General features: G+C 38.0%; 1 protein-coding gene across 3 annotated transcripts in view; it reads left to right on the forward strand.

Annotated features, from left to right (window-relative positions):
- Positions 1-14,095, forward strand: part of LOC139756042 (lipopolysaccharide-induced tumor necrosis factor-alpha factor homolog) — a 106,016-nt gene extending 91,921 nt beyond the window's left edge. For all 3 annotated transcript variants that reach the window (XM_071675010.1, XM_071675012.1, XM_071675013.1), the window contains exon 4: positions 1,215-14,095. In XM_071675010.1, the coding sequence (XP_071531111.1) occupies positions 1,215-1,323 (109 nt within the window). In that variant the 3' untranslated portion in view covers positions 1,324-14,095. The remainder of the gene's footprint in view (positions 1-1,214) is intronic.
- Positions 14,096-16,350: the final 2,255 nt, after the last annotated feature.

The raw sequence follows: 16,350 nt of genomic DNA on the forward strand, positions 1-16,350 counted from the left end.
ATCTCTCTCTTTTTAAACCAGGTATTCCCAATCACCAGTCCTTTTTCGGCACATAAATCTACAAGCTCTTCACCATTTCCATTTACAACACTGAACACCCCATGTACACCAAATATTCCCTCAACTGCCACATTACTCACCTTTGCATTCAAATCACCCATCACTATAACGTGGTCTCGTGCATCAAAACTAGTAACGCACTCACTCGGCTGCTCCCAAAACACTTGCTTTTCATGATCTTTCTTCTCATGCCCAGGTGCATATGCACCAATAATCACCCATCTCTCTCCATCCTCTTTTAGTTTTACCCATATCAATCTTGAGTTTACTTTCTAACACTCTATCACATACTGCCACCACTCCTGTTTCAGGAGTAGTGCTACTCCTTCCCTTGCTCTTGTCCTCTCACTAACCCCTGACTTTACTCCCAAGACATTCCCAAACCACTCTTCCCCTTTACCCTTGTGCTTTGTTTCACTCAGAGCCAAAACATCCAGGTTCCTTTCCTCAAACATACTATCTGTCTCTCCTTTTTTCTCATCTTGGTTACATCCACACACATTTAGACACCCCAATTTGAGTCTTCGAGGAGGATGAGCACTCCCTGCGTGACTCCTTGTTCTTTTTCCCCGTTTAGGAAGTTAAAATACAAGGAGGGAGAGTTTCTAGTCCCCTGTTCCCGTCCCCTTTAGTCATGTTGTACGACACGTGAGGAATGCGTAGGAAGTATTCTTTCTCCCCTCTCCCCAGGGATAGATATAGATATATATATTTATCATTGTGGTTGGGCCATTCCTCGTCTGTTTCCTTGTGCTACCTTGCTGATTTGGGCAACAGTGTATAACATGTATATTAAATGTAAAGTAAATGAATTAAATGAATTGCTGGATATGGCTGCTCTTTCCTTGGTATCATTTATTTCAATACCTGCAATACATCACAGTCCAGTACACTGGCTGAATTCTACACTCTTTTACTGTGATTGGATTCTTGAATCCAGTCTTGGGTGGTATGCATTGGAATAAAGGGAAAAATAATCTTTAAGTTTATATGAAATTTGCTGGGTTTTCCCTTAATGTGTGCTGCCTCAGCTTATTTTTATAACGTTTAGCAGGTGCTTACATATGCATATGTACACTTTTTATTATATGTGTTTGTGATTATTTTTATTTTAACAGGTGCTGGATGGGCTGTGATTATTTTTATTTTAACAGGTGCTGGATGGGCTGTTGCCTGATCCCTTGCTGTATAAATGACTGCATGAATGTTGAACACCATTGTCCTAACTGTTATACCTTCTTGGGCAAGTACAAGCGAGGATAGACATGGACAGTGATCCAAACCTACTCCATTCCTCCCCTTTTCACAGATGGTAGCTATTACTTCATGAGTTGATGTCCTAAGAATCTAAATTAGGCCACTGAAAAATGTAAGTTTTGTTGTTTGTAAAACCTGAGTACCATTCATTTGGGTTTAATCCAGGTTCTTGTAAGTTCATTTGATGCTGTATGTAGGCTTGTAAATACATGGTGAAAAAACAAATTTTTTCAGCATAGATTTTGATAACTTATGAGATGCAGTCTAATGTCTCTTGAAAGGATAAAGGTAGGGTTCAGAGTAGGGATGTCACTCTTTAGTTCATTTTACAGCATTTGCAGAATTTTAGTATGGAAAATTCATTGGTCATCCTTTTTTGCTACAGGTTTGATGATAATATAAAAGACTGGAGAGGCTAGTATTTGATATGAAATTTAATATATGAGATAAGAATAGCAGCTACACTTCTGACTAGATAATGAGAAGTGGAACGCTCACAGGAGAATGTTCAAAACTCATTCTAGACTATCCCCAAGGTACTTTCATCTTTATTTATGCAATATCTGATACAGAGTAAATAAGCAATTTAATTTCAGAGGATGTTATTCTTGGCAAGACATCATGATTATGGGTCAAAGAAATAATTATGTTATTGTATATCTGGTACTGGTGTTACTGGACTCCACTTGCTCAGGGTTACACTGTGAGTGAAATGACACCTTTGGCAAGTCAGCATAATTGGGAGTAGGTCTCATCAAGGAACTTCTCATTACAAAGAAGTTTACATTTTTTTAGCTACTTGAAGTAGTACAGCATTGGGCTGCAGGAGCCTTTAGAATAGCCTTGGGTAACACCAGAACTCTTTCATAGAAAGTGGTTCTGGGGTAATTATAAACAAGAAGGTCCTGGGAGCAATGAAGAATGTGTGGAAAGAGAATCCATTATCTCGTAAGGCAAAAATGGGTATGTTTGAAGGAATAGTATTTCCAACAGTATTATATGGTTGCGAGGCATGGGCTATAGATAGGGTTGTGCGAAAGAGGGTGGATGTGATGGAAATTAAATGTTTGAGGATGGTATGTGGAGTGAGGTGGTTTGACCAAGTAAGTAGTGAAAGGGTAAGAGAGTTGTATGCAAATAAAGAGTGTGATTGAGAGCGGAGAAGAGGGTGCATTGAAAAGATTTGGACATGTGAAAAGAAAGAGTGAGGAATGGTTGACAAAGAGGATACATGTGTCAGAAGTGGAGGAAACAAGGAGAACAGAGACCAAATTGGAGGTAGAAGGATGGACTGAAAAAGATTTTGAGCGATCGGGCTTAAACATGTAGGAGGGTGAAAGGTGTGCATGGAATAGAGTGAATTGAAATGATGTGGTATGCTGGGGTCAACATGCCATTATTGGTGCTGGGGTCAACATGCCATTATTGGTGCTGGGGTCAACATGCCATTATTGGACTGAAGCAGGGCATGTGAAACATCTGGAGTATACCATAGAAAGGTCTGTAGGGCCTGGATTTGGATAGGGAACTGTGGTTGGGGTGCATTACACATGACAGCTCGTGTATGGATGTGACCAGATATAGCCTTTCTTCGTCTGTTTCCTGGCACTACCTTGCTGATGAAGGGGTGTCGATGCTGTTTCCTATGGGGCAGGATGGCGCCAGGAAGGGATGAAGGCAAGCATGCATGAATATGTATATATATACATGTGTGTGTGTGTGCATATATATATATATATATATATATATATATATATATATATATATATATATATATATATATATATATATATATATATTTTTTTTTTTTTTTTTTTTTGTTTTCATTATACTAAACCACTGCTTCCAGCGTCAGCAAGGTAGTGCAAGGAAACAGACAAAGAATGACCCAGCCCCTCATATACACGTATATATATATATATATATATATATATATATATATATATATATATATATATATATATATATATATAAATGCCCATACACACACATATACATACATGTACATTTCAACGTATACATACATATACATACACAGGCATATACATATATACATATATACTTGCTGCCCTTATCCATTCCTGTCGCTACTTCGCCACACATGAAACAGCATCCCCCTCTAGTGAGGTAGCACCAGGGAAAGACAAAAAGGCCACATTCATTCACACTCATTCTCTAGCTGTCTTGTGTAATGCACTGAAACCATAACTCCCTTTCCACATCCAGGCCCCACAGACCTTTCTATGGTTTACCCTAGATGCCTCACATGCCCTGGTTCAACCCAATGACAGCACATCGACCCTGGTATACCACATCGTTCCAATTCACTCTATTCCTTGCACTCCATTCACCCTCCTGTAAGTTCAGGCCCCGATTGCTCAAAATCTTTTTCACTCCATCTTTCCACCTACAATTTGGTCTCCCGTTTCTCTTTCTTCCCTCCACCTCTGACACGTATATCCTTTTTGTCAATCTCTCCTCACTCATTCTCTATGTGTTCAAACCATTTCAACACACCCTCTTCTGCTCTCTCAACCACACTCTTTTTATTACCACACATCCCTCTTACCCCTTTCATTACTTACTCGATTAAACAACCTCACACCACATATTGTCCTCAAACATTTCATTTCCAACACATCCACCCTCCTCCGCACAACCCTATCTACAGCCCATTCCTCACAACAATATAACAGTGTTGGAACCACTATTCCTTCAAACATACCCATTTTTGCTTTCTGAGAGAACATTCTCTCCTTCCACACATTCTTCAACACTCCCAGAACCTTCGCCCCCCTCCCCCACCCTGTGACTCACTTCCGCTTCCATGGTTCCATCCACTGCTAAGTCCACTCCAAGATACCTGAAACACTTCACTTCCACTAGTTTTTCTCCCAGTTAACTTGCCCCTCAACCCTACTGGTTAATAACCTTACTCTTATTCACATTTACTCTCAACTTTCTCCTTTTGCACGCTTTACCAAATCAGTGTGTGTACATGTATTTACATATGTGTATATGACTAGATGCGTCTTTCTTCTGTTTCCTGGTGCTACTTCACTGATGCGGGAAACAGAGATTGTCTGAAAAATGAATCTGTTACATATGTTTCAGATGCTAATATCTTATTGATAACATAGGGGAAGAGATAACAATGATATGTTAATTTGAACATTTTATGTTAAAGAATCCAACATAATGGAATTAGTCACTGGATTCCGTATTTAGGGTACCTTATGAATGTTGATTAGAATTTAGTATAGTGGCCTTCAGATTTTGTTGATGAATTCAGTGTTAAAAAAGAATTTAAAATCATCTTTCCAGAGATGAGATTAGAAATTATACTCTTGAAATTGATAGGGTATTAATTTCAGTATAATAATAGTTATAATTGCCCATCTTATGTTGGATGAAACTCTCTTACAGGATGTTAAGAAATTTCATCCACATATATGATTTTAAACTTAGTGGCTAGTTATTTGAAATTTGATATAAAGTGGCTAGTTGTTTGGAATGTAATATAAAGGATTATCCCCTATTCTTCATAATAGAGGTTCATGTTTGTGCCACATTTAAAGTATGCTAATGGAAGAACTAGTATAATATGACATCTAAGTTTTTCAGCATTATGCTAGTAAATTATAATTGTTGAAAAGCTTGGTTTTAAAGTTTTCATCACACTTTACATATTTAATATTTTTCATGAATATTATTGTAAATGAGAGATACTTCCACTTTTTGTTTGAATTTTGTGTTGAAAATAATTAAAGTAATTTTCATTATAACTTAGTATGGTATTACAAGTTCAGATATATATATAGATGAATCTCATACATTAGCTTCTGTAATCTCAAATCATTATTCCTTCTTTTCAAAACTAACATTGATCTGTAGATTTAATTACCTTTATAGAATAGGCAATCACTTTTAGCATTCATCTAGTTATTCTTCCATACTTGTAAAAAGTGCCTTGATTAGTTCAGATTTAACTTAAATGGGACAAATTATTTCTTGGTAGGCTAAGAAGAAGTTTAGTTGTGTGGTCTGTGCTCACTGTCATTGATATTAAGGGATAGTCTACAATTTTGTTTCAAAATTAGATTTCTTAATATATCTTTCAGCATCCTTGTTAGTTTTTTTAAGACCATGAAGAATATCTTTATTGTGTTGCCATTTTGCATCCATCAAAAATGAGTATATTCACAGTTTCTCTGAAATTTTATTTCTCTAACAGTAATCTAAGGTACATCTCATTGAAACATGACTGTTTGGTAAGTTTATGTATCTTATCAGATTGTGTCAATTTAAGATCAAAATATTATAGCCTTATTTAATACCTGTGAACAGCTGAATCTATCACCATCTTTTTGTTTTCTGTGAATGGGAAGGTATATTTTAGATGGAAAAGACTTAGTGTGTTCCAAAGACATATTTGTAACTAGTTTTACAAAATATAAGGTTAATGGTTTTGAAGATCATAAAGCTTCATGTAGTGTTCTCCATTTATACCATGACTGTCAAGTCTTTCTAAGATAAGAGATAATTATGGCTCCAGGAGCTTATTCATAATATTTAGAGGAGAACTGTAAAGTCACTTTAAGATAATAGATAATATTATGATTTCAGGCAGCTTATTCATAATATATAGAGGAGAAATGCAGCTCCAGAAGTTTAATGGTAATCTTTAAGACTCTTGTCATTTTACTGAGTTATGTTTGGAACTTGAGGATTGGGTAATGCAAAATGATTGGTAGCGTTTCTGACCTTGATAAAACAAGAGCTTTAATGTTCTGGTCAACAAAGGCTGCAGATAAACTTGTTTAGGAGAAAGACTGTCATCCCATTGCCTGATTTGAAATTATGGTCATTAGATTGTTGGTGGTCTAAGCCAATTTATGTAGAAGTGGGGCTGTTCTTTGTTATAATTTTCTTTAGTAAATGATAAACAGGCCTCTGCATTGTATTTTCAAATTGAGGTATTATTTTCATTTGTTCAGATTCAAAGCTTCAGCAACAGTGCAATATTATGACAGGCTTATTCAAAGTCCCTCGGTACCCTGCAAGGGGTGGATTTAAATCAGCTCTCTTGATATGCTCATGTGTAACTGTACCGTTCTTGTAATTGTTAGAATGGCCAATCCATGTTAAGAGCATACAGGTACTCCCGTATTGGCTTAATTAAGAAAATCTACAGTCACCATAATCTAAGCTAACCATTTATCGTTGAATTTTTTTTTTATATTCATCACTCTTATCATTTCTATATCATCTGCATTTCATCAGCAGTTAGCCAGTTCATGCATGATAGCAGAAAAGTCTGTCATTGAATGTGTTATTCTTGGTTAACTAAAAGACTAACAAGAGTTACCCAATTAAGACTTTGTGCTGTACTATAGTTATCCAAGTAACGTCACAACAATCAGTCAAGGCTTGTCCCATCACGTAGTGAAAATTACTAAGGCTGGCCTTGTCACTTAATGAAATTACTGATGTACCTGTATATGTTGAGTAAAATCATGTTTATCTGCTTTGCACTTATTATGCAATTTTTTGATGAACAATTATCAACAGGAATCTCAGGTATTCTTAAAAACAAGTAAATGGCTGTTTTGAAAGATGCTTATTGGTTTCCATGTACCTAAAAAATTTCTTCTTTTATGAAACTTTTTATTTTAAGCATGTATCCTCTTTTGAGTAATGTTAAATATATTGCCATCTACATATCCACACCTTTATTGTATGTAATTGATTAAAGCATTGATCACCTCATAATATATGACAAGTCCAGGATGAATTACTGTTATACTGTTAATTTGTGTTTTATTACAATTGTTAATTTGTTTTATATTTACCAATTTAAGCACTTAAAAAACTTTTGCAATGTTAGAGAGACAGGAATAATAGTATTTCAGCATTGGAATATTTGTAATATTTATTCATCTGTTATTTTAAGCCTCATCATTCCTCTTCTTGTTTTTCTTGTATCTTATCTGTCTTTATTTTTCATGTGTTTTCCTTACATCTTAAATAATTTTTAGCCATGATGTTTAGCTGAAGCCATCCACCCACTCACAGTTTCTTCAGACAGCTGTTGATGAAAAAAGTAACTTTTTTCAGCCTCACTTTCATTGGAACTCAACCCATAAATAAGTTCTTAATCTCTCATTTTCTAGATCTCTCTTTCCCTGCATTAGTGAGGTAGTGCCTTGAACAGACAAAACAAAAAATTCTTCCATAGCTGTTCTTTAGCTCTCACGTATAATGCACTAAAACTCTGTCTACAACCAGGCCCTACAGACCCTTCATAATGTATACATTTCATGCTCTAAACCTCTAGTATCAGTTATCTTGAGGGATTCCATCCATGTATCTCATGTGTGTTGTATAAGATGTGATGATGGTGGAAGTGGAGGGACTGGAAACCTCTACCTCTTATATTATCACCATGTGAAAACAGAAACAGAATTAGCCAAATAAGGATTTGTCCTCAATGGCTTTATCTGGGATGACTTGAATGTGCATTTTTGTAAGCAAGACTTTGAGTGAGGGAAAAATTTCTACCTTTAGATGTCATTTATAATGCAGATACCAGAGCTTTCCACCCACAGCCGTACCCCACAAATTACTCAATGTTTTATCTTGATCATTTCACATGATATGGTTTAGCCCATTAACTCCATTTCACCCGCTCACATATTGATCCAATTTATCCAGTGCATGCCTACTGCCCTCCTAAATGTTCATAATCTAGTTCATAGCCTCTTTCACTCCATCTTTCCTTTTTGATATCCCCCTTCTATAGATTCTCCATATGTCCAAACTATTTCGCTGTAAGACTGCACTTACAGTTACACCCTCTCTCTTACCTTGTCATTCCTTACAAGATAAATCTACTCCACAAAATTTTTTATACTTGGGCATATCCTTTCCAGTATGATCACCCACTTTTTTTCTTTGCATTTTGAGCCCAAAAACACAGACACAAAACTTTTTGAACCACCAGTCTCAAACATCCTCACCTTGGCCGTAACAGACACTACCATGTCTTTCCATGAATATCAGAAATGAAAAACATTCATTTAGCAAATACAGAAACATTTTAAAGAAAAGTACATGCTTGGCTGAAGTCAGTCCCTGAGGAAACTCTGATTTATTATACAAGAGGAATGATGGCAAAGAGGAACAGCCCTAGCCCACTATACTGGGTGAATCTCAACATGGGGATTCGGTAGGCATGTAGATACTCCCACCCTGTAACTCTCGTGTTTCCAAATTCTATCTGCTGATTATCCACTCTCAGGATTTCAAAGCATTATCTGCCTCATGGTCACCCCCATTCAAACTCAGTCAAATTATCCTGCCTCATCCACATTGCACCTCATTACTATACCTTTGTTTACATTTACATTCATCTTTCTTTTCACACAATCCCAAACTTACACTTAAATAATTCTGTCTAAAATAATTCTGTCTCATCCCCCTGCTGCACCTCATCATCATACACTGCCACACAAGAAATAGCATTGCTACCCCCTGCCTCAGTGAGGTAGTGCCAGGAAAAGACAAAAAAGGCCATGTTCATTGACACTTGATATCTGGCTGTAATGTGTAATGCACTGTAACCACATATATATAAATAAATAGAAGTTTATATTATTTATTATTATACTTAATCGCCGTCTCTCACATCAGCGAGGTAGTGCAAGGAAACAAATGAGGAATGGCCCAACCCACCCACATACACATGTATGTATAAACGCCCATACATGCAGATATACATACATATACATGTCAATGTATATGTTTTTTTAATTTTCCAAAAGAAGAAACAGAGAAGGGGGCCAGGTGAGGATATTCTCTCAAAGGCCCAGTCCTCTGTTCTTAGCGCTACCTTGCTGATGCGGGAAATGGCGAATAGTTTGAAAGAAAGACCATGTCAATGTATCCATACATATATGTACACAGACATATACTTATTGGAAAGGATCACAATTTTGCACGTGATCAAGATATTCCTATGAGTCCACGGGGAAAATGAAACATGAAAAGTTCCCAGGTGCACTTTCGTGTAATAATCACATCATCAGGGGAGACACACAGTCAGTTGATATACATCGAAGAGACGAATGGCGTCCTAGCTTCGTCTCTTCGATTTATATCAACTGACAGTTATATTCCTCTCATGGGTCTCCCCTGATGATGTGATTATTACACGAAAGTGCACTTGGGAACTTTTCGTGTTTCATCTTCCTCGTGGACTCATAGGAACACATACTTATATACACATGTACGTATTCTTAATTGCTGCCTTCATCCATTCCTGTCGCCACCCCACCACACATGAAATAGCATCCCTCTCCCCCTCTAGCAAGGTGGCACCAGGAAAAGACACTTCACTTCCTCCAGTTTTTCTCCATTCAAACTTACCTCCCAATTGACTTGTCCCTCAACCCTACTGTACCTAATAACCTTGCTCTTATTCATATTTACTCTCAGCTTTCTTCTTTCACACACTTTACCAAACTCAGTCACCAGCTTCTGCAGTTTCTCACATGAATCAGCCACCAGTGCTGTATCATCAGCGAACAACAACTGACTCACTTCCCAAGCTCTCTCATCCACAACAGACTGCATACTTGCCCCTCTTTCCAAAACTCTTGCATTCACCTCCCTAACAACCCCATCCATAAACAAATTAAACAACCATGGAGACATCACACACCCCTGCTGCAAACCTACATTCACTGAGAACCAATCACTTTCCTCTCTTCCTACATGTACACATGCCTTACATCCTCAATAAAAACTTTTCACTGCTTGGGTACACATGTATATGGCAGTGTATGTATATATGGGTGTATATGAGTGGATGGGTCTTTCTTTGTTTCCTGGTATTACCTCACTGAAACAGGAAACAGCGATCAAGTATAATGAATATAAAATATATGTTTTTCTGGTACTACCTCGCTGAAGTAGTGGGTAGCGTTGCTGTTTCCTGTGGGGAGGGGTAGTGCCAGGAATGGATGAATGCAAGCAAGTTTGAATATGTACATGTGTATATATGTATATGTCAGTGTATGTCTATGTTATGTATATGTGCATGTATGGATGTTTATGTACATATACGTGTATATGAGTGGATGGGCCAATCTTTCGTTGTATGGGCTACCTCTGACGCAAGAAACAGTGATCAAGTATAATATATCATATATTTTATGATAGAGTGAATTGGAACGATGTGGTATACTGGGGGCGATGTGCTGTCACTGGACTGAACCAGGGCATGTGAAACGTCTGGGGTAAACCATGGAAAGGTAAGTGGGGCCTGGATATGGATAGGGAGCTGTGGGTTTGGTGCATTACACATGACATTAGAGACTGAGTGCAAATGAATGTGGCATTTTTTGTCTGTTTTCTTGGCACTACCTTGCTGAAGTGGGGGGTAGTGATATTGTTTCCTGTGGGGTGGGGTAGCGCCAGGAATGGATGAAAGCAAGCAAGTATGAATATGTACTTGTGTATATATGTATAAGTCTTTGTATGTGTATTTATAGGCATTTATGTGCATACATGTGTATATGAGTGGATGGGCCATTCTTTGTCTGTTTCCTGGCACTACCTTGCTGATGCAGGAAACATCGATTGGGTATAATAATAATGCTATCTCGTTAATGCAGGAAATGGCAAGTATGTATGACAGCTAGAGACTTAGTGTGAACAGATATGGCATTTTGTCTTTTCCCAGCGCTACCTCACGGGGGGAGGGGGGATGCTATTTCATGTGTGGCGGGGTGGCGACAGGAATGAATAAAGGCAGCAAGTATGAATTATGTATGTGTATATATGTATATGTCTGTGTATGTGTATATATGTATACGTTAAAATGTATAGGTATGTATATGTGCATGTGTGGACGTGTATGTATATACATGTGTATGTGGGTGGGTTGGGCCATTCTTTCGTCTGTTTCCTTGAGCTACCTCGCTAACGCGGGAGACAGCAACAAAGTATAATGAAAATTAAAATATATATATATATATATATATATATATATATATATATATATATATATATATATATATATATATATTTCTTTTCTTTCAAACTATTCGCCATTTCCCGCGTTAGCGAGGTAGCGTTAAGAACAGAGGACTGGGCCTTGGAGGGAATATCCTCACCTGGCCCCCTTCTCTGTTCCTCGTTTTGGAAAATTAAAAAAAAAAACGAGAGGGGAAGATTTCCAGCCCCCCGCTCCCTCCCCTTTTAGTCGCCTTCTACGACACGCAGGGAATACGTGGGAAGTATTCTTTCTCCCCTATCCCCAGGGGTAGCGCAAGGAAACAGACGAAAGAAATGGCCCAACCCACCCCCATACACATGTATATACATACGTCCACACACGCAAATATACATACCTACACAGCTTTCCATGGTTTACCCCAGACGCTTCACATGCCCTGATTCAATCCACTGACAGCACGTCAACCCCAGTATACCACATCGATCCAATTCACTCTATTCCTTGCCCTCCTTTCACCCTCCTGCATGTTCAGGCCCCGATCACTCAAAATCTTTTTCACTCCATCTTTCCACCTCCAATTTGGTCTCCCACTTCTCCTCGTTCCCTCCACCTCCAACACATATATCCTCTTGGTCAATCTTTCCCCACTCATTCTCTCCATGTGACCAAACCATTTCAAAACGCCCTCTTCTGCTCTCTCAACCACGATCTTTTTATTTCCACACATCTCTCTTACCCTTACATTACTTACTCGATCAAACCACCTCACACCACACATTGTCCTCAAACATATATATATATATATATATATATATATATATATATATATAGAGAGAGAGAGAGAGAGAGAGAGAATTACTTGGCTCTACTTGGAAGCTATTTGTTTCATGAATGACTGCTATAGGTAATTTGCCTTCTCTGAAAAATTAACCATGTCGTCCCTCTGCCAGCCTGAAGGGTTAGGGATGAGAACACTGGTTAGGCAAAATTCCCTCAGTACATGGATACATCTTTAAACGTAAGCAAATTTTACTTGACCCAGCCTATGTAAATAGGAAAAGTTAAAAAAAAAAAAAAAGACATACATTAGGCCCCCCCATTATGCAAAACCAATGACATGAAGTGAAACTTTTTATTTTAATTTGCTTTTTTTTTTCCCATACAATACTAGTTTGTCATTTTCTGCATAGTAAGGTAGCTCTAGGAACTGTTTAAGAATGGCCTTGTTTACTTGTGTTCACTTGCTCAGCTCATTGACAGCACATAACTCCTTGTGCACCACATCACTGTCACATGTGCACCTCTCACCCTTCTACATATTCAGGCCTCAATAACTCAAAGCCTCTTTTACTCTAGTCTTCCATCACCTTCTTGGTCTGCCACTCCTCTTTGCTCCCACCACTTCAAACACACATCCTCCTAGTAATTCTCTTTTCAGCCATCCTCTCCATATGTCCAAACCATAGCAATACACCCAGTTCATCTTTATCTGTCATACCCAGCTTACTAGCACACCTTTGCCTTACACTGTTATTTCTTACATGATTTACTTTCTTTGCACCACATATTGTTCTCAAATATTTCACTTCCATCACAACCATCTTCTTTTCCTTTGTATTTTAGGCACACAACTCGTGCCTGTACAGCACTGCTGGAAGTATTATAACATCAGTATACCCATCTTTGTCCTCAACTCGTTTTTCCACTTACTTAGGACCATTACCTTTTTTGCCCATCATATGATTCACTCCCAGGAATTTAAAACTACTTCTGGGTTCTATCCATTCAAACTTACTCACAGTTAAAACATGTCTCTTCCCCATGCTGAACCTCAAAACTTTACTTTTATTCACATTAACTTTCAACTTCATCCTTTCACACACTGTCAAACTTCAGACATCAACTTAAGCAGTTTCATGCAATCTCTCACTCAGTTCTGCCACCAAGCCATCTTAAGCACAAGCAGCAATTGAATCATCATCTAGACACTTGGCCCCAGCATACTGATCACTTGCCCCCTCCTTTGAAGACCCTAATAGGTACCTCATCCATAAACAGATTAAACAGCTGTGGTGACATCACATCTTTGATGCCGACCCATCCTCAAATGGAACCACTCACCTTCCTCCATCCCTTCCTTCCTGCACACATACTATACCTCTCCTGCAAAAAAACTCACTGCTAGTAGCTTTCCTACCTCACCTTATATGTGCAATTTCGAATTTCATGACTAATCTCTTTTTCTGAAATAAATTGTCTTTCCAGCTTTAGCATAGTAGCATAAGGAACAAATGAACTGCAATCTTGTTTGCACATCCATTCTCTAGCTGTTTTGTATATTAAACAAGTTTAACTTAACCTCACTTTATATTACACTTTTTTTAAATATTTCAAAAATCATAAGTATTAAAATTATTTATGATACCATATAATGTGAAATGTATTTTAATACTTGACCCAAGCCAGTAATACACAAAAATGTATATATTTTCCATACAACTTCCTGGTTCCCTGATTGCTGATCTTATAGTTTGTTGGATACTGTCGTGGTAATGGCTTTAGTTATTGAATAATCTATAGCAGCAACACATTTTCATAATAAGAACTCTTGTAATATTAAGGATAGACTTTCAGTGTATATGTATATTAATGATGAATATATTGGCCTATTAACAAACTTCTATGCATACATGTTACCATCCATGAGTTTATGTTCATTACAACACTGATAGCTCAGTAAATAAAAAAGGAAACTTGTGATTTTATTTCCTTCTAATCCATCATTTAACCTATCCTCTGTCATAAGAGGCTTTGCAAGGCACAATGCTTTAAAATTTCTGCTCTTAATGGAAATTTTAGGTGATGCTTGATTCTTCAAATTACCCATTAATGTCACTATTAGCCTTCCTCCACATGTGGAAAAATATGACATATCAGCTATCCATAGATCATCATGTGAGATGCATGTACAACAACTTGGTGGGTTGCCACACATATGCATCCACCCTTTTGCCAACTGGTTAGTAGAGTGATGAAGAGGTAAGCTTGTATGTATTAGAAATTTCTTTTGAACAAGAAGAGAAGTACATGTCTGTAGAAAGTTATGGTAGAGCTAGAACAATTTTTGTTTTTTTTATATTATACTTTGTCGCTGTCTCCCGCATTAGCAAGGTAGCGCAGGGAAACAGACGAAAGAATGGCCTAACCCACCCACATACACATGTATATACATACACGTCCACACATGCACATTAAACATACCTATACATCTCAGCGTATATATATATATATATATATATATATATATATATATATATATATATATATATACATATATATACATATTTATATTTTGCTTTGTCGCTGTCTCCCGCGTTAGCAAGGTAGCGCAAAGAAACAGACGAAAGAATGGCCCAACCCACCCACATACACATGTATATACATACACGTCCACACACGCAAAATATACATACCTATACATCTCAACGTATACATATATATACACACACAGACATATACATATATACACATGTACATAATTCATACTGTCTGCCTTTATTCATTCCCATCGCCACCTCGCCACACATGAAATAACAACCCCCTTCCCCCTCATGTGTGAGAGGTAGCGCTAGGAAAAGACAACAAAGGCCACATTCGTTCACACTCAGTCTCTAGCTGTCATGTAATAATGCACCGAAACCACAGCTCCCTTTCCACATCCAGGCCCCACAGAACATTCCATGGTTTACCCCAGATGCTTCACATGCCCTGGTTCACTCCATTGACAGCACGTCAACCCTGGTATACCATATCGTTCCAATTCACTCTATTCCTTGCACGCCTTTCACCCTCATGCATGTTCAGGCCCCGATCACTCAAAATCTTTTTCACTCCATCTTTCCACCTCCAGTTTGGTCTCCCACTTCTCCTCGTTCCCTACACCTCTGACACATATTTCCTCTTGGTCAGTCTTTCCTCACTCATTCTCTCCATGTGACCAAACCATTTCAAAACACCCTCTTCTGCTCTCTCAACCACACTCTTCTTATTACCACACATATCTCTTACCCTATTGTGACTTACTCGATCAAACTACCTCACACCACATATTGTCCTCAAACATCTCATTTTCAGCACATCCACCCTCCTGCGCACAACTCTATCCATAGCCCACGCCTCGCAACCATACAACATTGTTGGAACCACTATTCCTTCAAACATACCCAGTTTTGCTTTCCGAGATAATGTTCTTGACTTCCACACATTCTTCAAGGCTCCTAGAACTTTCGCCCCCTCCCCCACCCTATGATTCACTTCTGCTTCCATGGTTTCATCCGCTGCCAAATCCACTCCCAGATATCTAAAACACTTCACTTCCTCCAGTTTTTCTCCATTCAAACTTATCTCCCAATTGACTTGACCCTCAACGCTACTGTACCTAATAACATTTACTCTCAACTTTCTTCTTTCACACACTTTACCAAACTCAGTCACCAGCTTCTGCAGTTTCTCACATGAATCAGCCACCAGCACTGTATCATCAGTGAACAACAACTGACTCACTTCCCAAGCTCTCTCATCCACAACAGACTGCATACTTGTTCCTCTTTCCAAAACTCTTGCATTCACCTCCCTAACAACCCCATCCATATACAAATTAAATAACCATGGAGACATCACACACCCCTGCCGCAAACCTACATTCACTGAGACCAATCACTTTCCTCTCTTCCTACACGTACACATGCCTTACATACTCGATAAAAACTTTTCACTGCTTCTAACAACTTGCTTCCCACACCATATATTCTTAATACCTTCCACAGAGCATCCCTATCAACTCTATCATATGCTTTCTCCAGATCCATAAATGCTACATACAAAACCATTTGCTTTTCTATATATATATACATACATGGACATATACATATATATACACATGTACATAATTCATACATGCTGCCTTTATTCATTCCCGTCTTCACCCTGCCACACATGAAATGACAACCCCC

This window comes from Panulirus ornatus, chromosome 20 (assembly GCF_036320965.1).
Source record: "Panulirus ornatus isolate Po-2019 chromosome 20, ASM3632096v1, whole genome shotgun sequence".
NCBI lineage: Eukaryota > Metazoa > Arthropoda > Malacostraca > Decapoda > Palinuridae > Panulirus > Panulirus ornatus.